The 22,955-nt window shown below is 41.4% G+C and overlaps 3 protein-coding genes and 2 non-coding genes across 6 annotated transcripts; 3 read left to right on the top strand and 2 right to left on the bottom strand.

The window, feature by feature from the left end:
* The first annotated feature begins 4 nt into the window (after positions 1 to 4).
* On the top strand, positions 5 to 13,160 carry skic3 (SKI3 subunit of superkiller complex). Its single transcript, XM_014988687.2, has 41 exons — positions 5 to 76; positions 464 to 553; positions 664 to 807; positions 947 to 1,038; positions 1,337 to 1,412; positions 1,518 to 1,664; positions 1,774 to 1,872; positions 1,975 to 2,083; positions 2,360 to 2,500; positions 2,588 to 2,686; positions 2,840 to 2,964; positions 3,166 to 3,252; positions 3,447 to 3,550; positions 3,644 to 3,770; positions 3,998 to 4,177; positions 4,257 to 4,381; positions 4,452 to 4,702; positions 4,789 to 4,891; positions 4,992 to 5,174; positions 5,551 to 5,695; positions 5,775 to 5,853; positions 6,084 to 6,145; positions 6,243 to 6,299; positions 6,396 to 6,464; positions 7,320 to 7,394; positions 7,601 to 7,742; positions 7,861 to 7,954; positions 8,056 to 8,133; positions 8,230 to 8,354; positions 8,431 to 8,554; positions 8,910 to 9,134; positions 9,570 to 9,642; positions 9,767 to 9,820; positions 9,982 to 10,093; positions 10,235 to 10,363; positions 10,442 to 10,566; positions 10,700 to 10,864; positions 11,543 to 11,695; positions 11,966 to 12,096; positions 12,550 to 12,679; positions 12,791 to 13,160. Exons 2-41 carry the CDS (start codon positions 464 to 466, stop codon positions 12,869 to 12,871), a joined length of 4,710 nt encoding a protein of 1,569 aa, XP_014844173.2. The 5' UTR covers positions 5 to 76; the 3' UTR covers positions 12,872 to 13,160.
* Positions 13,031 to 15,094, bottom strand: LOC106918717 (uncharacterized). Of its 2 annotated transcripts, none has more exons than XM_088008958.1 (2): positions 14,941 to 15,094; positions 13,031 to 14,148 (listed from the first exon to the last, which is right to left on the bottom strand). In XM_088008958.1, exon 2 carries the CDS (start codon positions 14,100 to 14,102, stop codon positions 13,431 to 13,433), a length of 672 nt encoding a protein of 223 aa, XP_087865084.1. In that variant the 5' UTR covers positions 14,103 to 14,148; positions 14,941 to 15,094; the 3' UTR covers positions 13,031 to 13,430. The 2 variants fall into 2 exon arrangements, with proteins under 2 accessions (XP_087865084.1, XP_087865085.1); XM_088008959.1 differs by having other exon boundaries at positions 14,877 to 14,983.
* A 13-nt stretch (positions 15,095 to 15,107) lies between these two features.
* trnai-aau (transfer RNA isoleucine (anticodon AAU)) lies at positions 15,108 to 15,181 on the top strand. The gene has a single exon. It is a non-coding gene; the product is annotated as a tRNA-Ile (tRNA).
* Positions 15,182 to 15,643: 462 nt separating this feature from the next.
* Positions 15,644 to 17,465, bottom strand: LOC148157711 (uncharacterized). The gene is made up of 2 exons (XM_088008957.1): positions 17,217 to 17,465; positions 15,644 to 16,834 (listed from the first exon to the last, which is right to left on the bottom strand). Exon 2 carries the CDS (start codon positions 16,826 to 16,828, stop codon positions 16,157 to 16,159), a length of 672 nt encoding a protein of 223 aa, XP_087865083.1. The 5' UTR covers positions 16,829 to 16,834; positions 17,217 to 17,465; the 3' UTR covers positions 15,644 to 16,156.
* A 79-nt stretch (positions 17,466 to 17,544) lies between these two features.
* trnaf-gaa (transfer RNA phenylalanine (anticodon GAA)) lies at positions 17,545 to 17,617 on the top strand. Its single transcript has one exon. It is a non-coding gene; the product is annotated as a tRNA-Phe (tRNA).
* The last annotated feature ends 5,338 nt before the right edge of the window (positions 17,618 to 22,955 follow it).

Below are 22,955 nucleotides of genomic sequence, written 5' to 3'. Positions count from 1 at the left end.
TTATTTTGAAAAATCCGCCACGCAGCAGGTATTACTTCCGTCTCATTCGTGGGAGTCCTGCAATGATCTGTAAACAGTAAGTTAGCTTCTCATGCAAAGAATTTTTTTATAACTGTATAGTTTACAGCTGTTTTCAGCTCAACCAGGCTAGTCGTACATCTTAAAATAAGCACCGGGTTTTTATTTAAATTAATCCTATTTGGTTGCTGTTAACTATGGCTAGAAAATCTGTCCCCTAAGACCTTAAATGACCCAAAACTCACTTTATCGGCTATTTATTTGTTCTTTCACAGCACCAATAAAATGCAGCACATAATTAGCCTGAATTTGGTGTTATTTGGTCTAATTGGTCTAATTTCAGTGGGTGGCATGTTAACTATCCAACTTGTAGCTTGTTGCTAATAGTTGGAAATTGCTTTGTAGCATTCTTTCGGTGTTCACTGTAAATGTCTGTCTCTTAAAGATGTCCAATAAAGAAGTGAAAGCCGCTTTGAAAAGTGCCAGAGAGGCCATTAACAACAAAGAGTTCAAAGAAGTCTTGAAGCACTGCAAGGTAAATTGCTCTGGTTTCCAATACTCTTGAGAAGTACAGCTAATGTAGTCCACCTACTGGGAGGAAGATGGGTGTCAAAGCTGATTTTGCGCTCCTGCATGTGGTTTCAGGCTGTTCTGAAACTTGAAAAGAACAATTACAATGCCTGGGTGTTCATCGGCAAGGCAGCCAGTGAGCTGGAACAACCCGATCAGTCACAAGCAGCCTACAGGAAAGCGGTGGAGCTGGAGCCTGAGCAGCTGCTGGCCTGGCAGGTAAGCTTAGCTTCAGGTGTCTTCATCTGGAGCAGGGGTGTCAAACCCTGAAACCATGTAGCCTTATACAAATTATTTTCCCACAGAGTGTTTTGCATTGTTCTACTTTTAATGATTTCAGTAATGTGTACGTTTGCAGGGTTTAGCAAATCTTTATGAAAATACTGATCAGTGGGATTTCAAAGATGAGCTGCCTAATGTCTACCAGAAGCTTGTGGAGCTTTATGCAAAGTAAGTAAGATGTACCTTTTCTGCTATTATTAAACTACTCTTAATAGTCGTGCTATAAGCTTCAAGCAGCTGACTGCAGGTTCTTGGTAATCAGTAGCTAACCAGGCATCATTGGCATCTTATGCTTGTAGGATTCTCATAAAGAGCAGAGTGCTGAAACACTGAGAAACAAGCTCTTGAAAATTCATACTAATTTTTGCTGATGTTTGTATTATATAACTCCGTTTTTTTATTTTTATTTTATTTTCTTTGTTGTGTAAAAGCACATTTCTGTGTCTTATGCTCTCTCCGTTCACAGGACGGATAAAACTAAAAGCTACGACTTGATCAAAAAGCTGTCGGACATTTACCAGTCTGACCGGGAATATTTGAAGGTGTGTGTGCATTTCAAATGACTTAGCATGCAGGTTTGGTTAAAACGACTAACCAATATGTCTTTTTCACACCACATATTTCATCTCTCGTGCGTTTGTGTGCAGCTGGCTAAGGTTTGGCTCCAGCTCGTCCAGCTGAAGGAGGAAGAGGGCGTGGATAAGAAGGAGTTAGTGCAGTTACTGCAGAAGATGACCCATCTCCTGTCTGACTGCATCGGCGATGAGGAGCAGGACAACGAGACTCAGCAGCATGTAAGCTTACCTTGGCTGTGTGTGATGCGTATTTGATGCGATCTTGGGAATTTACAGCAAGTTTAAGTTGCTTACGTGCGCCTGCTGTGTTTGATTTTACGATGATCAGTTGATAAAGGCATTTGAGAAGGCCATGATTCTCACTGAGCCTGTGCCTGGAGAGGAGCACAAGAAGCTCTCGGCTGATTATATTAAATGTCTTTCCAAAGTAAGTGCACCCCCCTCTTGTGTCAGCCTCTTTCTGACAATCACGTATTCGCAGGGTTTTTCATGAAAGGAACTTTCCATCATAAATCTGCTCTTACTGCAGCTGCCACACGAAGAAAGCAAAATGAAAGAGGCTTGTCAGTCCATGTCGTCTGCGTACCCAAACCAAACCTATCCTCTGGACGTCCTTTGCAGCCACTATCTCAAAACAAGTAAGCTGCTGTTGTCTTACACATGCTCGTTAGATGCTTTTCATTGGCACCTGGAGAAACTTTTTCAGGTAATCGAAGCTCTTCCATCAGAAACTGTGCATTCCTTCGTTAAAAACAAAATCGAATTTTAAATTTAAAATTTGTAATTTTGAATTCAAACTCCCTTTGTGTTGTGTTGTTTAAATTAAAATCTCTTGTCTATTTGGGTTGTGTAAAGGTTAAATCAAATGTAAATGAAATGGCCAACCTGACGATATGTTTGCTTTCCTTTTAAAGATAACATGGATGAGGATGCAGTCAGCTGTTTTTCCCGACTCCTGGAAATGGCCCCCAACAGTGGATTGGGCCACTTGGGTCTCGGTACCAAGGCTCTTCTGGAGGGAAGGTATAAAGAAGCCATTGATGACCTTGAAATAGGTTAGTTTTCACATTAGTGCATTCAGTGTGCAGCTGTTGTTTACAGTGCTTATAATTGTCCTTAACCCATCCATTCTGTTTTATTAGGAGTAAAGAAAATGAGCTCAGCAACGGGATGGTGCAGCCTGGCAGAGGCTCAGTTTAAAATACACAGACACTCTGACAGCGCTGCTTCATGCTCACAAGGTTCGTTTTACGTTTGCTGTTGCTAAATTAGCCAGAGTAAAAATTTCACTGTATCTGGGTTATGAATGCTCTTACTTCTTTATCTGTCAGTGGTCATTTTTGGTTCTTGTCTGCTTAAATTATACAGCATCTGGGTTTATCTCATTCTTTTAGGCCTAAAAGTTTGTACTACTCAAGATAAGGAGCTGAGAGACAAACTCCTTCGACTGAAGCTGGAGGCTTTAGTGAGAATTGAAGGAGAGCAGGCTGCCAGTCAGGCTCTGGAGACATTCTCACAGGTTTTCTGATTCATGCTCCACATATGACATATATGTATAGATGTTTCTAGATAAATATGTAGCATGTTATAATGTTGAGGCATGTTTAATAATCCTGTCATCTACGAAGTTCTTTGTTTTCTGCGTAATTTTGTATTTGTGCAGATATGTGATATATATCTACTTCTAATTCTTTTTCCATTTTTTATTTTATTTTTTTAGATTACTGAGGCTGAAAAAGATCCAGTTCTGTTGGCCCTGAAAGGACGTGCATACCTCAGCAAAGGACAGATCGATCAATCACTCAAGGTTGAAAACTTTTTCCCCCACTGATTCATATCAGTGGGATGTTATCTTACAATGACCAGGAAAAAGTGCAGTATTTTATCAGATAAATACCAACTAAATAATTCAGACAATGCTAAAATAATGATAACTCTTGCTGGAAACCAATATTATCCCAAACAGAGAGCTATGCTACTGACATGATTTATTTTTAACAGCTTTTGTCAGAGCTGGAAGTTTCCAATCCAAACCTGCCGCAGGTATTGGCTCTGAGAGGACTGGCACATGTAGCTGAAGGCCAGCTTCAGCTAGCAGAGCAGAGGTAGAAAAAAAAAAAAAAAAGAATAAAGAAATACAAATGAACATATCAGAAAGGCAGTTCACACAAACATTGGTCATTTCTCTTGTTGTTTAGCTTCTTACAGGCTACAAAGCAGACCCCAGACAGCGGAGAGTACTTCTTCTTCCTTGGAAAACTTTATTGGGACATGGGCTCAGAGACCCGTAGAGACCGGAGTAAAACTCACACGCACTTATTAAAGGTTGGTATGATTACCTTGGATGGATGGAGAACTGAAGGATGCGACTGCTTCAGATGGAACGACGCTTGTTATCTTAAGTTCTCTAAATCGTTTGGTTTCAAGATTCACGTTGAAGGGTTTCCAGGTCATACCGGTGTTTAAGCTGTACGATGTTCAAGTTTGCTGGAAACCGATATTAGCCCAAACAGAGAGCTATGCTATTGACATGATTTATTTGTCCATTTCAGGCAGCAAAGTTGGATCCGCACCTCGGCTGTGCATTTCGCTACCTTGGCCATTATTACCGGGAGGTGGCAAATGACGTCGCTCGTGCACAGGGGTGCTACAGGAAGGCTTTCCAGTTAAACAGTGGCGATGCCGAATCCGGAGCTGCTTTGGTGGATCTCAGCATGGGGCAGGGAGACATGGTCAGCATCGTTTCAGGACGTTTGTTATTTAGCGTCGGAAAAACCTCCCAGTTCCGCCTTTAACCCCGTTATGTCACAGGACAGTGCATTGGCAACCCTCGAGTCGGTGACTGAGAAAGCCACACCGGGCTCAGCTAAGTGGGCCTGGATGAGACGAGGCCTGTACTACCTGAAGGTCGGAGAACACCAACAAGCCATAGCAGAGTAAGAATCTCAAATCTGAGCCAAAGATTTCGGACTATAATTCAGATGTTTCAAAACAGATGTTTTGAAGCTTGCAGGCTGCTCTGAGGGCAGATCCCGAGGACTGGGTTTGTTGGGAATGTTTAGGCGAGGCCTACCTCAACCGACGGAGCTTCACAGCGGCTCTGAAGGCCTTCGGCAAGGCACATCAGCTCCAGCCCAGCTCCATCTACAGCGTCTACCAGGCAGCTGCCATCAAACAGACGCTGGGAAAGTTCAAGGAGGCCGTGGATGAGTATTTGCAAATCACAACACAGCAGGACTATGTTCCTGCTCTGAAAGGTTCGCGTTTGTTTTCACAGAATATTGATTGTCACACCTTTTTTTTTTTTGACAATTTCTGACAACTTGTCTGGTTTGTTGTTAAGGCCTTGGGGAGTGCCAGTTGGCTTTGGCAAAGAGTTTAATGGAGGACTGCAGAGATGGAGGCGCCATTGACCTCATTCAGCAATCCATACACAACCTCTTTAGGCAATAACCGGAAATCATTTAATCTCCAGAATTTCAATACTTTGCTCACTCTGCTCTGTAGGCGACCTTGTTTGTCCTATTACATTTCTGCTCCATTCAGAGCTGTGCAGCTGCGGCCAGACCTGTCTTGTTTGTGGAAGCTGCTGGGAGATGCGTGCACCGCTGTCAGAGTTGTTGCGCCAAGCAGGGCTCAGGTTGTGGTGCCGACCTTGCTGTCTGGATTTGACTCCAGCGCACAGGATCACACGCTGAACCAAGCTCAGACGCTCAAAGCTGGCGAGAGGTACTGCCAGGTTTTATCCACACGTTATGCTGCGCTGAAGCAGGTTTACTTTGATTAAGTGGCTTCTGAAGAGTTCTGCACTGGATTTGCTCGGGGGTATAGAAGTGAAGGGGGACAAATATAAACGCACGACACTTTTCTAAACTTCATTTGTACAAAAATCGAAAGCCTTTATATGGATTTTCCTTACATTTTATGGCTGTGCTATATTATATTGTTCTGGTTTATGACATATATTCATATAAAACACATGAAGTTTGGGTTTGTATCATCAAAATATGTGGAAAAGTTCAAGAGAAATCAAGTCACTGTGTTATGTAATGACATAAATACTTTAAAATATCAGCCGAAGAAAGCTTATTCTCTCATGTCCCAGGTGTTATGCCCATGCTTTGAAGCTGATGCCTGAGGTTGCCAGCCTTTGGTGTGACTTGGGGCTAAATTATTACCACCAGGCCACAAACTCACCCCGCCCTACAGATGAACACCAAAACTCTTTGAACCTGGAGAAGGCACAACAGGTAATTAAAAAATAATAACTCTGTAATATTAGGGACTGATCAATACCACATTGTCTTTATATTTTATATTTGCTACCAGTGCTTGAAAAAAGCTATCCAGATGGAGAGTGGGAACTATAGCTACTGGAATGCCTTGGGGGTGATTTCCATGTCCAGAGGTAGGACTTTGTAAAATACATTAATATATCATTTTTGAGAAAAGGGCCTTGATTGTTACTCCTTATTCAGATTTTCTTTTCTTTTTTTACCTTCTAAAATGAAACATTGCATGTCATTTACTACAATGGATAAATCATTTTAAGAATATTGGAAAAGTTCATATTTTTCCTCTGTTCTTTTTCTTTTTATATGTCAGAGAAAGTGAAATGTTTCTGTTTTACCACATCAGGTCTGGAGAGCTATGCTTTGGCTCAGCATTGCTTCATCAAGTCCATAGAAGTTGAGCCAAACGTACGAACTGCACACTTATATTCCTGACCAGTTAAAGTCATATATTCATTGGTTTTATTTTATTATTTTTCATGTGACCTTTTTGGTTTTCATACAGAATGTTGTCGCATGGACAAACCTTGGTACGCTGTATTTAAAAAAGGACAACATAGAGGTGCTGTCGTCGCTTTCTTTACATGCTAACATGTTGTGGATTATTTTCATTATCGGTGGTTGACGTTTTTACTCAATCGTGCGTTTCTTGTCTCAGCTTGCGCACGAAGCCTTCAAAATTGCACAGTCTTTGGAGCCGCTGTATGTCAACTGCTGGATTGGACAGGTACTTTCATGTTTTCCTTTTCTGTTGTGTTTTGGTTTGTGTCTCACAATTGTCATTTCCGTCCTCATGTTCAAAGTCAATCGAGCGCTTCAAAGCTTGTGGTGAAAGAAAGCCCAAAAGTCCCAGATGCATTGAGGGTAGACATTGTAACATCTTGTGGTTCTGTTCAGCGTCGTTCCTCTGATACGTGTCTGAACTCTCCCTTCTCTCCCAACAAATCTGTCACCAGAAAACTAGTAAAGCAAGGAGCAGTTTGTGTAAAACATAGTTGGAGTGAATGGAAGAAGCTGAAAGTCTCACTTATGCTCATGTTATACCTAAACAGTTCCCTTTTCAATCGTGAAGCATTTTCTGGACTGCATTAATATAACTGCCAAGATGTTTTTCCTTATTAGTGTCCTACATCAAGAACCCGGACTTATGTTATTCCTTCCTTGATTTCTTCTTGTCTTCTTTCAGAAAGAGAGCTGATTATTGCTAAATATTTATTTTATGAGAATCTTTAGGCTCACAAACAGAACTCGCTTTGGTCTGGTAGCTGACTTTACTCTGTTATTTAGAGTTGCATGTAGCTCAGCCTTAGTTTCTCCACTCTGGGTGGAAAAACGCTTTGAATAAAAACACAAATTTTAATGGGTTACTTTTCTGATTCCGTGTAATAATCCACACTGTATCATATAAACATATACACCTTTTACTTGATACCCAACACAAGACAGTGGTGATGAGGTAATTTTATTTTTCATAATTGGCACCCTCTCCATGCTAAGGGGCTGCCACACTTTTCAACTCTTTGTTGTTGTTTTTTTTTTTTTCATGTTAATTACAGTTTGCTGTTTCTGTCATCCCCACCAGGCGCTGATCGCAGAACGTGTGGGAAGCTACGACACTATGGATCTTTTCAGGCACACCACTGAACTCAGCACACATGTGGGTGACGGCTCACAGCCTCCGCCGCTCTGAAACCCACTCATTAGCCAGATAGTAATCTTTACTTCACCTTCCTAACTCCACACACAGTTTGGCTCCGAGCTTATTGCTTTTTCTTCTCTAGAAATGCTGAAGTTCTCCTGTTGTCTTAGACCGTTCCTCGTCCGTGTCCATCGTCACCAAAACGTAATATTTTCCTCTCTCAGATGGAAGGGGTCAAAGGTTACGCCTACTGGGTTTGTTCCACGCTTCTGGATAAGAGCAACAGGGACAGTGAGCTGTACCGCTACAACATTGTGCAAATGAACGCCATCTCTGCTGCTCATGTAGCCCTCTGCAAGTACACAGGTGCGACGTTTATTAATGTGGGACTGTTCAAAAAGTCAAGAGATTTTTATTTTTATTGTTTCAACTGGGCTATGGCTTAAGGCTGATTATTTTTTAATTAAATTTCTTTCACATTTAGAACGAATCCAGTCTGACCCGGACGCCTTCATTATGCTGGGTTACCTTAACGAACATCTGCAGCTGAAGAGGCAGGCCTTACAAGCATACCAAAGGTGTGAATTACAGTGATTAAAAAAAAAAGCCACATGGGGTACATTTTTCGTATAAATGAATAACTTGACACCTATTTCCTTAATTCTTATCGTTCCTCCAGAGCTGTTGAACTTCTTCGGTCCTCGTCCTCTTCAGAAGTGTTGGTCTTTTCACTCGGCAGCTGTGCTCGTGCTTTATGGTAACCATTTGGCTCACCGTCACGATGAACTCGGGTTGTCCGTCTATAAACTAGGCACGTTCTGTGAGCTTCAACAACGAAATGTCCTATTTGCAGCAACTCGGGCCAGTGGGAGGAAGCAGTCCAGGTTTATAAGTCCACTCAACTCCAGGACCTCAGTGACCTGGTAGGGCTGGCCCTGGCCTACTGCAGGGCAGGACTCTACCCAGAAAGCATTAGTGGTATGAGCAGCAGAAAAGATTTCAGAGGCTTTGCTTTGATTTTGAATGCCAAACCGAGTGAGTTTCTGTGTGCTAGTGTATGAGCGAGCCTTGGCTGTGACCTCCAGCGAGAAGGAGAAGGCTTACATACTGACTGCTCTGGCCCTGCTGCAGCACCGACAGGGCAACCTAGACTCGGCCAAGACGCTGCTTTTCAAATGGTGAGGCCAAAAGGTGTTTTTGTCAAAACATTTTTTTGTGTGTGTGTTTGTTTTGATTCAGCTTTAGATTCTGCAATTTCATCCATATCCAATGCTCTTATTTAATCCATCATGTTTCTGTAGGCATCCTTTAGCAGTGGTGCATCTCAATAAGTTGGAATACCAGCAACTTATTTCAATAAATGAGCTTCAGCATGTGCGTCACAACAGGGTCACTCCTTCTAATTGTTCTCTTGGTGCTGGAGTGAGAAAATAGCAGCCACTTACTTCTTGGATTTGATTTGAAACTGCTCAGTCTTTGCTGTCAAAGTTTCCAAACATGTAACCGGTTTGTCTCCCGTCTTTGTGTCGGCAGCTCGGTGTTGAAGGAGCCCATCCCGGAGTCTCTGCTTTGCTTGTGTGCGCTGGGATTGGTGCACAGCGACGCCACACTGGCTGCAGCTGCCCTGACTGAGCTGCTAAAGCAAGGGTCCGCCTCAGGGGGGGTCGTAGAGCAGCGATGTCTGCTCACCTGCTCCTTGCTGGCCCTTCAGGGCAACTACAGTGCAGTGCAGAGAGAGGCCTCCAGAGCTGTGCACAGGTATGCTGCGGGGTCCACTTTACTGTTACAATACAACGGGATTTCAGTTCAGTCTTTTACATACATTTTTGTGAAGAATTGATCAAATATAGGGAGTTGGAACGAGAAGTCAGTATTTTTGAGTACAGAGCTGCGTTCAGAAACTTTTATAAGCTTCGGATTTGATCTGAGAAGACTCAGTTGCATGAATTAAGATTGTATCTAAGGTTTTAATATGAACTGACTCAAATAATGTTCTATCATTACCTGCAGACAACAGATTGACGTGTGTAGATGAAAGCTTGGTTGCCTTTTTTTTTTTAATGCTTCTTTCCTGTATTATAATGACTAAAACAAGTTCAATTGGATGCCTGCCTGCAAAAGGATGTCCCTAGGGTCAAGTTTTTACTTTCTTTCTTTCATTTGTATATGTATATATATATTTTCTTGTTTCAGTAATCCTGGAAATCCCTCCCTTTGGGCTCTTTTGTCCAGAGTGATACCTCAGTACTACCCCAGAAAGGCTCAGGTAAGCCTCTGCATAAAACAAATCCCTAGTGACAGACATTAATGTGATCAGGCAATCTCATATAAATAACAGTAATAATCCAAGACGTGCTTTTTATATCATGTTTGGGTTCTTTGTCTTACAGGGGGGCGCAGTAGCTGGTCACATCGCCTGTCTCTTTAGTATGACTCAAGGGAAGGTAAAAAAAAAAAAAAAGCCTGATGATTTATTTACGTTTTTGTTTCTTTATTGGATATGACTTTGTTCTGTCGTCTGTTCCCTGTGTAACGACCAAAACACCTTCCACTGTCGATTTTGCACGTTTCCCCAGTAAAAGTGCATGTGTTTCTGTGCCTCCAGAGGGCGCTGTTGTGCAGCGGCGTGAACCAAGTGGCTTGTGGGAGACACACTGGAGAGGATCCTCGCAGGAATGCGCTGAAGACCATGCAGAAAGCTGTCCTGCTCTGCCCCGGTACCCACACAAACCTTCTAAACTATGTTGAATATGAACCATATTCACAACGTTCTACTGAAAATAATGCAAAAATGAAGGTTTTTATTTTAATATCTTTACATGCCCATGTTTGTTTGTTTTTTTGTTTTTTTTCTTTAGATGATCCAGCAACATGGGCTGGATTAATGGCAGCCTGTCACGCCGAAAACACCTCCTGTTATCTTTCTGGCTCTGCTCCTCGCCGACATTCACTGGAACACACTCTGATGTCTGTGGTTTCTGAGAAAGGTGCATATTGGTCTCCTTTAACTTCTCTGGTTGCTTTGTGTCTGCCGCACGTGAGGCTGACCCATTTCTGCTTCCTAGTGCGTAGCGTGGAGGAGACGGAGCGCCCCCTAACCAAGGCTCTGGAGAGCTGGGTGTTGCAGCAGGCCGTGTCTGGTCTCATGCAACAAGGACAGCTGGAGCAGGCAGAGGCTCTCTGCACGCAGGTGGAATATAAATGCTCTTTATTTATTATGCGCATCTAAAACCTTTTTTTTTTTTTTTTTTTCCAGTGAAAATCGGGGGAAATTATGCAACAAACCTGCAGTGGTTTGTCTTATTTCATTTGTTTTACTCCAGGTTCTCAATGTGTCCCCGGAGCACCCGGCAGTGATGCTGTCGCTGACGCAGGTTCAGTGCCAGCGCCTCCTCATGACTGGTGGTGGTACCGTCCTTACAGAGCAGGTCCTGGAGCAGCTAAACAAAGTCGTAATGATGAACCCCACCAACCTTGGAGCATGGCATGTACGTGACCATCACTTGCAGAACTGTGGTACAAATTAAATGCAGTAATTAACCACTCTTTTCTCTATATATATCCATGTAGTAAAAAAAAACATGCTGCACCAATTAGGGCTCCGCAGCTCATTTGTGTTTTTTTTAAATCTTCAACCCACCAATAACAAATTTTCTCTTTGAACTAAGAAGTAGTTCACGGCATGCACAAGTTACTTTTGATTTATCAATTACAGAGAAATAATGTGTTACCATCACTAATTGCACCTTTCCCAGTTTCCTTTTTACAAAGTTATATTTAAAAGAATATTTATTTAGCTTTCCTGTGTAAAAGCAGCTACAGTTTAAGACCGTTTTACTCTTAAGACAAATCTGACACAAAAAATGTTACAGAATTCACTTTTAAACCAGCTGTAGTGCTTTTAAAGCAGTGGTGTGTTTATATATTCGACATGGAGCGGTGGACTCAAAGTCCAGTCCTCAAATGCCGGCGACCTTAAATGTCTCTCTTCTTTAGCTCCGATATTGGCTCATTAGCAGAGCTCTGTGGCGCTTGGCTGCATGCAAGATGGAACGGTATAAATATGCAGCCCGAATTTGCAGCAGGGTTATATTTCCCATTCAGATTTGTAAAAACAGAGTTTACTCATCGATAAATCAACAGACATTTGCTCTCCTTCTCTTTAGTGGCTGGCTGAGGTGTACCGCAGCCAGGGCCTCCTGGTCCAGGCGGTGATGGCTTACAGACAGAGCCTGCAGCTTGCCCTGCAGCTGGGCGCTCACAGCTTCCAGATCGCCAGCCTCCTCCGACTGGCTCTGCTGGCTCTTGGACCCTGCATGGTAAGTCTGTGAGCACAAACCTAGATCATACACGTTTCTAATTTTACGGTCACCAGTGACAATGTTTAAGATGGCACATAATGTTTGTACAATGTTTTAAAGGGAACGGTTAGCAACGGTTAGAAACTTACACTCCTAAAGATGGACTGCAAGTTTCCTTTCATTTATGTTACATACTATGAATAACTTAAATGTGATTAGAATATTAACATGAAGATATATAGAAAGCAGCCTTTTGATGTGTAGAAATAAACCATTTTTTTTTCTCAGGCTGGAGTCCCTGGAAACGAGTGGAAGGATCTTGTTATGGAAGCCACTACGGAGGTTTTGAAGCTGGGCTCTTCTCCCATGGCCCTCCTCTTCCAGGCTTTGCTCCAATATGTGACCAAGATGACTGCAAGGTACGCGCTTGTCCCTGGTAGTTTCCACTGAATTAGGAGCTGTACTAGAACTTTTGAATTTTACAGATTTGTGGAATGCTCTGCTAAGTGATTTTTATCACATATTTATGTGTAATTCGTGATCAGAAGTGATTGAATATTATTTATAAAGTTTTAGATTTATGCAACCATCTGTCTTGTCAGTGTGTTGGTTAGCAATTACCAAGAAAAACATTCTGCCTTGACAGAAACATGTCTAAATAATCTCAGGATTGATGGTTTTGTTATTGACGAGTTGAGGAGTTACTGAAAATCTTAAAATGACATCACATCTCCACCTCTGTCTACTACCTTTTTTTTTGCATGTTTTTCTTTTTCTTTCCTTTTACCATCCCTTTAGTAAGAATAGTATTAAAGTCTCCAAGAAACTTTAGTATGGATACATTTACCTGTCCTTTTGTTTGTGTTCTGCAGGGAAACGAGGCGTTTGCTGGAGAGGTCCGTGTATGTTTCATCTGATGATTTCCCAGTAACGGTGGTGCAGGTGGCGAGTTGGTACCTCCTCAGACACTTGCATGCCAAAAACGATCAAGAACTCATTAATGTGAGTTTAAAAAAAAAAACACAAAACACCCTATCCATACAAGGACACTAGAACAAGTTCTTGATTTTGGATTGAACTTTCACCAAAGCATGTTCTCTGTTCTCTGTGCAGGTTCTTCTGCAACATGCCAAAATGAATGGAAATCAAAGGTTGTTGGATTTTTACACAGAACTAACATCTTCCTCATCATGAATTTTGCATCCGCATCACTTTGCATGCAATGCAATTAGCAGAAAACCTAAGTGAGGCTCCAGTAGCACCAACTGAACCTTTTTTGGATGTTGCTGACAAATGTAAAAAGAAAAAAAAAAAAGAAGAAGAATGTAAGGCATGATGAATCTGAAATCAAAATTATTGATTCATTCGCATTATTTTATTTCATTTATTTTATTTTTTTTGCATTATGGCTATGAAGTCAGTTTTTTTTAAGTAAAGTCCAAACAACATGCAATTATGAAATAAAGACATTTTGCTCATCGTAGATTGTCTTCTATTGACACCAACACATGATACTATTAAAGCTATTTCATATATAATAAAATATAACGGTAAAATTATCATAAAGTTTGGCTTAAGTTGATGCACATTACGGCACATCACAGTTCTTTGTGGAAGAAAAAGAAGAAACCAGGCTGTTTCCAAAGTACATTGGTATCCTGAGAAATGTCTATTGTCCTAAGTTACATATTCAGTTTGTTTCCCGCCACTTTACTAGATTAAGTGAATCGACCCCATCAGATTTAAGTTCCTCTTAAATCCTGACTGTACAGACATGTTTGGTCATTAGTGTGCAAATGTTTTGCCCACATCCCCAGCACGTTTGCTTGACATGTGCAGAATTCTGCTGTAGTTTCCTGTTGCACAGTGAACAATCAGCTGCAGCAGCCCCACTGCCAGCTGCAGCTTTGGGCTTTATGAGACTGTTGGCGACAAGCTGTTTAAGTGGCTCCAGGTCTGTGTTTGGAGCCTGAGCAATGTCCACGACCGTTATTCTGCTTGGGTCAAACACACAGTCCTCCTCCAGGCCGCTGGGCACAGCTTTCATGCCACAGTTGGGGGGTACCCAAGCTGTGTCGTAGCCTTGCGTGCTCCAGGTGTACTGCATTGGATGGTTGTCCTTGTCTATGCGTTTGACGCGGCCAACGCGCACATGCAACTTCAGCACCACGCGATCTGCAGCGTTAATGTTAAGTGGATAACGTTCTGCCTTCTTTCTGTTACGACTTACATACACACCGTTCCCCAGCATGCCCTTGGTTGACTGCTTAAAGCCATTGGCAATGATGAGACGCGCATTGGCAACAGTGGTGCCGTGGTACATGGTGTAGACGCCCCGGTCTTTGGGTTCTTGCGAGGCCCCCAGCTCCAGACGAGGAGAGTCATCGTCATAGGTCACCTCCCAGCCAAAGAACTGCAGTGACATCCTGACTCGGTAGTGGTGGAGCGTCACGTTCTGATAGTATCGGCACCTGTGAAAGGAATAAGCAATCACGAAAGGCTGAATGTCGACGCTTTGCTGTCAACTGTTTTAAGATGCAGAATTTAGGAATAACATTATAAAATCCTGACCATTACACTTTGTAGGTGGAATATATCAAGACACAAGTTAATATTTAGTCGTCAAAGTTGATGTGTTAAAAGCAGGGGAAATATAAGCAAGTTTGACAAGGGCCTATTTATGACGGGTAGAGGTCAAATAATGACAGAACAGTCAAGGTGTCCATTACGGTTCCTCTGTTAACCCAGAATACCTACTGCTGCTTCAGCAGGCCAAGGTTCCTCTTGGAAACAGAGGAACCTTTGTTTCCACAGTGTGTAGTAGATCAACACAGCATTAGTGACCTGGTCATAATGCTATGCCTGATCGTACAGGCTATCGTTTTAATACCGAAAATATGTGTTATTGGTCTATATCTCTATGAAAAAGGAGTGTCTTAACCGCTATGTTTTTTTAATAAATGTGAGAGCTGTGTAGAGTTTCAGGCGTGACCTTTTCTTTAAGAAGTCTTTGTAAGGCAGGGCCATGAATAAAAACATACAAAATAATCAAGTAAAACGTCGGTGAAAAGCTAAAGTGATAAGTGAACACTTAGGTCTTTGCACATATAGCAATAAGGAAGTGAAATCCAACCGACTTATAAAATGACAAACTGCGTCAGCTATATTTTATCGTTGCACATATATAAGCTCTACAAACTGCTGTCGTATCCTTTAGTCACTACATGTATCTGTCTTCTTTTTTTTTTAGGTTTAAAACGTACCGTCGATGAGAAGAGTTGTCACTTCACTGAGAGTTGAATACCTTTCACTTTCTGTCTTGTAAGCATGCCTAGTGGAGTTACACCGCCTTCCAAGTTTCGATTTACCAATAAAAAGAATGACACATGTGATTTGTTGATATACACGGAATCACAGGTGTGTTTCTCAAGGCCGGTTAGCTCAGTTGGTTAGAGCGTGGTGCTAATAACGCCAAGGTCGCGGGTTCGATCCCCGTACGGGCCACAAGCGTATTTTATGACTTCGAGGGAATTTGTTGGACGGACTGTTTAATTTCCATTTAAGATAAGCAGCACTTCCACATTTTTCATATTTATACACAAGTCCGCTCGAGGTTGCTGGGGTCTAGTATAGTGTGCAGTTTCATTAGATGAAGTTATACACTATGCACACATTTTTTTAAAATTATTTTATAATTTCATAAGGAGCTAAATGTGAACTGGAGGCATTTCATACTTCTGGGATTTTTATTAGTACGAAAATAATTGTGAAGCATTCATGTTTTTAACATAATAATTCATAGTAATCTTTGGAGAAAAAGCCAAAATCCTAAACTATTTTTATTATTTTACTTAGGCCAGCAGTGGAAAAATGGATGCTGTGAGAAAAATTTCAAGATAAATGTTTAAGAAAATATTTTATAATTAATTTGCTCATAGGAATGATCTCACAAGCAGTCAAAAGAAATAAGTGCATCTTTTTTGTCATTTAATGAAATTTAACTTGTACTGTACACATCCACTTTGCTTGTATTGCACTGAGCAGGTGAAGATGTGTGAGTATCTTAGAGACAAGAGGGATGACAGTCATCAGAAGTAAGACAGAATACATGTGTGTGAATAATCTACAAGCAAATGTGTTGTTATTATTTTGCATTATTTTGTCACTTGTTCAAATTCATATTTAGCAGTAGATGTCTTTACGTCACTGTAAATATTCATATCAGAGTAAAACCTGGATGAAGTGAGGATCTCATATAAAAACATAATCAGACTATTTTTCAGGTTTGATCATATTGAAAACAAATGACTGGTTTTCAGTAAGACTGACAGGTTTCTCTGAAGATGATTATTATAAACTTTTTTTTTGTCAGCCTATTCATAACAATAATAATAACAATAATAATTCATAACAATAATAATAATAAGATTGATTTTACTGTCATTCAACTTCATGTTTTCTTTCATCCCACAGCTTCTCTCAAGGTTTCCTTTGACAGAAGTGCTTGGACGTGAGAATGCAGATGTCTTGACCACACTTCCAGCACTTCTGCTTGATGTGATGAGCTCCTTGCTGGGTCTTCCTCTTGCACAGGGGACAAACATCTTTATGGTGACCAGCTCTTCCCTTGGGTTGTTTAGACGATTTGTCGAGAAGCTGCTGAAGCTCCTTTTCTATTGCGGTGGTTGGTGCTTTTGCGATGCCCACAACTGTCACCCTTTTAGGGTCAAACACACAGTCCTCCTCCAGGCCGCTGGGCACAGATTTCATACCACAGTTGGGGGGTACCCAAGCGGTGTGGTAGCCATGGCTGCTCCAGGTGTACTGCAAAGGATGGTTGTCCTTGTCAATGCGCTTGACACGGCCTACACGAACACGCAGCTCAAAAATCACACGGTCACTAGAGTTACTCAGAAGGGGATAGTTAGAGGCCTTCTTCACATCCCTGCTCATGTACACGCCCTTTCCCAGCATGCCACTGGACGACGGCTGGAATCCACCAGCAATGATGGCCCGTGCACTGGCAATGCTGGTTCCGTGAAACATTTTGTAGATGCCCTTGTTCTGAGGCTTCTGTGCGGGCGCCAGCGTCACACCAGGAAAGCAGGCACCATCGTCCACCACCTCCCATCCAGAGAACTGAACTGACATTGTGACCTGTTTAAAACATTGAGTACAAGAAAGTTACAGAGCAATTGTTTGTTTTGAGTTTGGTTATTATCGCCTTACATTTGACACAGTCTAAGTTGCTGTCCAGCTATAAAGAACACACTTTGTACAGAGTTGCTTCCTCATAATATTGAAGAAGAAGCCTGTAGAATCGTTGTCGCAAACATAGCCCATTTACTATCTATTTAGTTTCCATACTATTTATATCCTCCATGGCCCAGCTGTCATACGTTATAACATAAATTGTTATTGTTTTTTCGGTAGATAATAAAAAATAAATTCCGGTGTCTGCAACGTCTTAGCCAATCTCAGTCCTTTACAAAGCTCTCAAATGAAACGCGAAACATTTTCTTTATTTATGTGAACTTACCGTCTGTTTTAAGTCGCAGCCAGTCAACCAAACAACATTTACTTTCGGTTCTGTTAGTTTCGATTTAAAAGAACTGAAAATAATCCCACCATCCCAGTGTGTAAACTGCTGCCTCAGAGGAGGGGGGGGTCAAATAATAACAAAATCACATGTGTGCTTGCTGCTTGTAGTCGGCAAAGAGTTGCGACGGACAGAAAGAGAGCTTTCTGTCTGACACTTCACAGAAAAGTGTCGTCTTTGGCACGTCTTCTGACAATAAACATTGCTTTCCCAGTACACGAGATATATAGACCCCTTTGCTATGTGGTGAGCCAAATGTGGGCACGTGGCCGAAATAGCTCAGTTGGGAGAGCGTTAGACTGAAGATCTAAAGGTCCCTGGTTCGATCCCGGGTTTCGGCAGACCTAGTTTTTATATTATCGTGTTTTAACAGTAATCGGAAATATCTTACTGCTTAGTAATAGAAAAAAAAATCACCACATCAGTTCTAAAAGCGACTTTTAGGACTGATAATACTTAGCTTTTTTTCTGTTCCACTTTCATAGTTTAAGGATTGTTTATCTTTTTTCTTTCCACATAAATTTTAAATTAACAAAATTCAAATTTTCTCATTTACACAGACTACAACAATATTTTTGAAGTGTAAAGAAATAATAGTGACTCTCTTTTTCTTCCTGTTATCCACAAAGTTCTCTTTCTGCTGTTTCTTCATTCCCTTTACGTTAAACACAAACGACAACCTGCATGTATATGTTTGTGCAGTAGTGACAGCAAGTTGCCAGCAGTGATCAGCCACCTTTGTTTTATGCCTGTTTGAGCAGCTGCAGATCCTGATGCAGTTCAGCCCATCTGATTGGCCACAGCGGGCCTGGATCATCCGTCTGAAACTATCCCACCTGTCCCTGCAGAAAGCATGATTCACCTAATCACAACGCTGAATGAAAACGTGGGTTTCAGTCATGTCCCTAAGATACGCTGCAGTTTGAAAATGTGCAGGGTCTAATATCAGAGAGGACCTTAATTGTTTTTATTTTCTTCTGAGTCAGGCTAAGCACGCCCCTGTAGCATCCCTGTGGTCAGTTAGAGCAAGGAGTAATGGCAGTGACCCACTTTCTCTGCATTTTCATTTATTTTATGGCACATGGGTGACCATTGGTCAAGAGTTAATGTGCTGTCATCACAGAGATGTGCCACCCTGTGGAATGACCTGAGTGTTGACTGAATCATTGTGGGAGTGCGTGAGGAGGCTGCTGCACTGGCCTTCAGATTCATTAAAGTGATGGGAAACATTAGGACATGACGCACATTATGGATCTTAATCCTGGATTTGACCCTTTTTCTGATATAGGTCTTCAAAAATAAAAGGATCGTACGAAAGCTATTTAGGAGGACTTTGTCACGCCTGACTGCATTTATCCAGGCTGTGTTGTGTAGCTGATAAGACATCCTCTCCAGGATAAATTACTGAAACCAATCCCATATTTTGCATCCTGTCACATTGTGGTTTCCCCCTGGACAATCCAGCACTAGATGCAAACACCTAATGACATTTCATTTATACAACAAGCATAAATCACTTTGAGCTCAATGATTATACTCAGGCTCAGGCGTTTTATACACTGAGAATATTTGTACGTTGAACCAGACAGACATGGCGACTCATATAGAATCAGCGGGATATGAAGAGTAAGGCAAAAAAAAAAAAAAAAACGTTTTTAACATTTTATTGTTCAAATTGTTTGAGATTTTGTTCTCTGCTTCATAAACCATCTTCTTCCTTCACACTTAGTTGATGATCACCACACGTATTATTATTTAATAACCCAACACAAGTGTTCAAGTTCAGGTTTTTACCAGAAGTCAACTAACAGGTAAAACAAAACAAAACAAAACTTAAATTAGCTTCAGTGTAAAGCCGACATGCTCTGGTCTAGAGGTGACCAAACATTACGCTGGTCAGAGATGATGCTAACCAATGGAGTCGTGTGAACTAGAAAGCCTTGTTGCCGCATGTGTTCGGGAAGGGGTCAGCTTGTTATGTGGCTAATGCATGACTCACACTGAACTGCCACTCCAACAGTGTCTTGAGGGCTGTACTTAGGCAAAGTGTTGCTCTGAGCTAAATGGCAGCAAGTCAACATATCTGCAGCAATAATCCGGTCAGATGATGTTAATAAGATAAACACATTAAAAACGGATCTGCTGGTGATGCTAATTGAAACAGCAGCAGCCTCACCAGTTCAGAGAGGTAACAAATCAAATATGCCCATACGCTGTTTATGCGAGGGAGGTTATGAAGCATTGAAAATGATCTTATCTGAAAAAAATTTAAAAAAAGAATTACAGTCAAGTGTAAAATTGCAGTGATGCTCTGGTTTGGAGCAAAATGACATGCACAGCTGTTTCAAGGGCATCACAGCTGCTGTTAGGACTCAGAATTGGGCTACAGTGACATTGCTACAATTGCATGTTGCAAATAATTAGGATATATATATATATATATATATATATAAAACTATACACTGAAATATGTCAAAGCACATATAGCTTTAGTTGCTTACAGACCTCGCTCAATAGTTTTTGTCACTGTAGCTGCAGGTGTTTTCATTAACCTGCTGCTTTACGTCAAATCCACCAAACTCAGCATGCATTTTTCTTTCCTCCCACCTTGGACTAAAGTTCTCGAAGCAGTGCGCTTCAACACCTATTTTGAGTTCTGCCATTTCCTCCAGCAATCTAATCATCTGCTGCTCCCCCGAGCTCACGTCAGCGCTCAGCTTGACGACGTTGCCATCACACCTGAGATGATGGAGAGAAAAGCAAGAACAGCTGGTGGGAGAGAACTAAATAAGAACAGAGGGGATGGGAGGGAGAGAAGGCAAGGTGTGAACAGAAGGGAAACATGACCATGAAGCACACAAAGTTAAGACAAGGCACCGACAGGCAACAAAAACAAATCAGCTTAGCTCACTGTGGCTTCACTTAAATAATACAGTATATTGCCAATTCACAAAAAGAGCAAACGCAACAAAAATAATCCATTTCCAATTCAGTTTGAATTCGTTTACAGACTCTTATGCAATATTTAGCCTCTAAGATATACTGGAATGATGTTGGAGAGATAGGCGTGAACTGCCTGATCCACTATCAGCAGTGAATTACAGCTTCCTTCCTTCCAATTCTTGTTTTAATGAGGTAATTACTCTTGCATAGGCTTCAACGCTCAGTTTATCAACTCTCGCTGTGTGCGATAATATCAGGATATTACATCTGCAGCTAATAACTGAAATGTCTGGTTGTAAATTTGGGTTATTTCCCTGCACACTGTTGCAATACGTCCATGCACCGAGCAGTGCAGTTAATCAAACACTACTTGCCCCCAGCCCACTTAAATTGTTATGGACAACTTGCAAAAGATCATTAAATGAAATAGATCAGTTCTACTGCTTCTTTTATTGCAGCACAGGTTATCAGCTTTGTTTGATAAGGTTCCACCGGGGCTCTCACTGCTCAAAATGCAGCTCAGGTGTAAATCAAGATGTCCGTGAAATTTTATTGGATAAAAAAAATTATACTACTTATCAATAGAAGCTACTGTAAGAGATATGTTAGTTTTTCTTTCCTTTTTCACATCCGTCCATCCATCAGATGGTTGCAGATCCTTTCAACCCCAAACAGCAAAGCTCCTGCTCCTATCTGTGAGGCGGAGCCCAGCTACCCAAGAGAGGAATCTCATTACTGTTGCTTGTGTGCTGGATCTTATTCTCGCCACAATCCGTAGTTCAGGATCAGAGGGAAGGTCCAAAACATAGACCTGCAGTTAAAACTGAGAGCTTTATTTATTTAGTTTTATTCAGATCTTTCTTCAACTCAACAAACTGGAGCAACTGCCACATCACTGCGGGCGTGGCCATGTTCTGTTTACCCATCTTCATCATCCAAGCTCATGTGAACATGACACCAGGAAACTTCATTTTATCCTCTTGAAGAAGAAACAGAGAGAGACTGGCCACCTTTCTTCAGTCGAGAGCCATGGGTTCAGACTTAATGGAGCTCCTTCTTGTCCCAGCGTCTTCACAACACTCCAGCAGATGCCGAAGGTCATGGCTTGAAGAGCCCACTCTGAGGTTCTTCTTTCCAGGATTATGCCATGAACACTGTCCATCAACACTACAACAGGATCCGAGACAAGTGCCGCCCCCCCTCCTGGAGACCACTCTGCACTCTGAGCAAACTTGACTCTGTGCCAAAATGTGGACACAGCTCTTGTTTTTCTTTGTAGAAGAATTGGATTTCCCCCCGTCAATTACCGTACCTTAAGAGACGTGGCTGCAAGCCGTCTGCAGATCGGCAAAATAACAATAAAACAAAACAATAAAAACCACAGTGCTCCTCCTAATCCTAATTCTGACTTTGATCCAGAATCGATCAAAGTCTCCTTTGAGAACCACAGTCCTTCCTGAACATCCTCTGCGGCCGCCCTTGACTATAGGTGTTGTCCTCCACAAACACTGAAGAAGGACGTCAACCATGACAGACCCACAATATCCAGAACCTTTGGCATTTTAGGTTGGATCTCATCTACCCCTGCTGCTGGAGATTTTTTTTCAACTACTGCTGTTGCGATGGACTTGCCTAAGACTCTGACTCCATCACTGACAACATGGTGGCTAACTTGAGAAGATCCTAAAAGTGCTTCTTCATTCTGTGAGTCTCATTTCTTCTGTCTGGTTTAAGAGCCATTGAACTAATCCTAAGTCCTGTCACGGATGTTCCTAATTAAGAAAAACACAACTTTCCTGTTGAATTTCAACTATATTTCATGTCAGTTTGAATACAGTTACTATGAAAATTGTTGTTTTACAAAGTTTTAGGATAGATCACATATTGTACGGTTACCTTGCAGTGTTTTCCATGTTTTCTCATAATAAAAACAAGCCAGCACAATCAAGCTTATCATTATCAAATTATTTTGATCATTTGATCATTATTAGCTTCTGTTAAGGAAATATATAAATCTTACCTACGGTGAAATACTTATGACTCCCCCGGCTAGTCCAGGGAAGTGAAGAAAAGATGAAAGTACATCGCTTTGAATATCCACCAGCTCTCTAACAAAGAGGGGAGGAAAAAGAAGGATCCCACCAGTTTCGGTTCACTTCACAACTCTGGTATTTGTACCTGCAGACTGTGACCCTGGGCAATTCAAACCCAGTTCAGAAATATCCTTTATTATGCGTTTCCAGCGAGCTGCCTCCAACATTGAGGGTGCTTCCTAGATAAAATTGATTGCTTGATTGATTGATTGAAATAAATCAGAGTTTTGTCATTACACTTATTTTCTGACAAATGCTTGTCAGGAAATACTGTGGAAATTGAATTAGCTTTACATTAAAGAGCAAGATCTTGCCCTGACTCTTTCATGCGGTGTTCATTCACAAGACATTTGAGCTGGGTTTATTAGTTCATCACATGCAGAATTAATCAGCTTGAAGGCTTTTGTATAATACCAGATAACCTGTAATTATGTTAATGGTCCATGTGAAAAGCAGTGTCAAAGCTGAATATTGAATTTTTGCTTTCCTACTCATCAGAACACAGCATGATGTTCCCAAACACCCTGATTTAGTAGTCAAATACACTTGCACTTTGAGCTAATTTATCTGGTTGGAGATATTGTTAGTGCTTCGCTTGTACAGACAATACATCTGGAGCTGATGAGAAGTGAAGTCGTCTTTT

The sequence above is a fragment of the Poecilia mexicana genome, unplaced genomic scaffold, assembly GCF_051168715.1.
Source record: "Poecilia mexicana isolate PSO_F unplaced genomic scaffold, ASM5116871v1 scaffold_9, whole genome shotgun sequence".
In the NCBI taxonomy this organism is placed as follows: Eukaryota; Metazoa; Chordata; class Actinopteri; order Cyprinodontiformes; family Poeciliidae; genus Poecilia; species Poecilia mexicana.
This window is presented reverse-complemented; position numbering and strand designations above follow the sequence as displayed.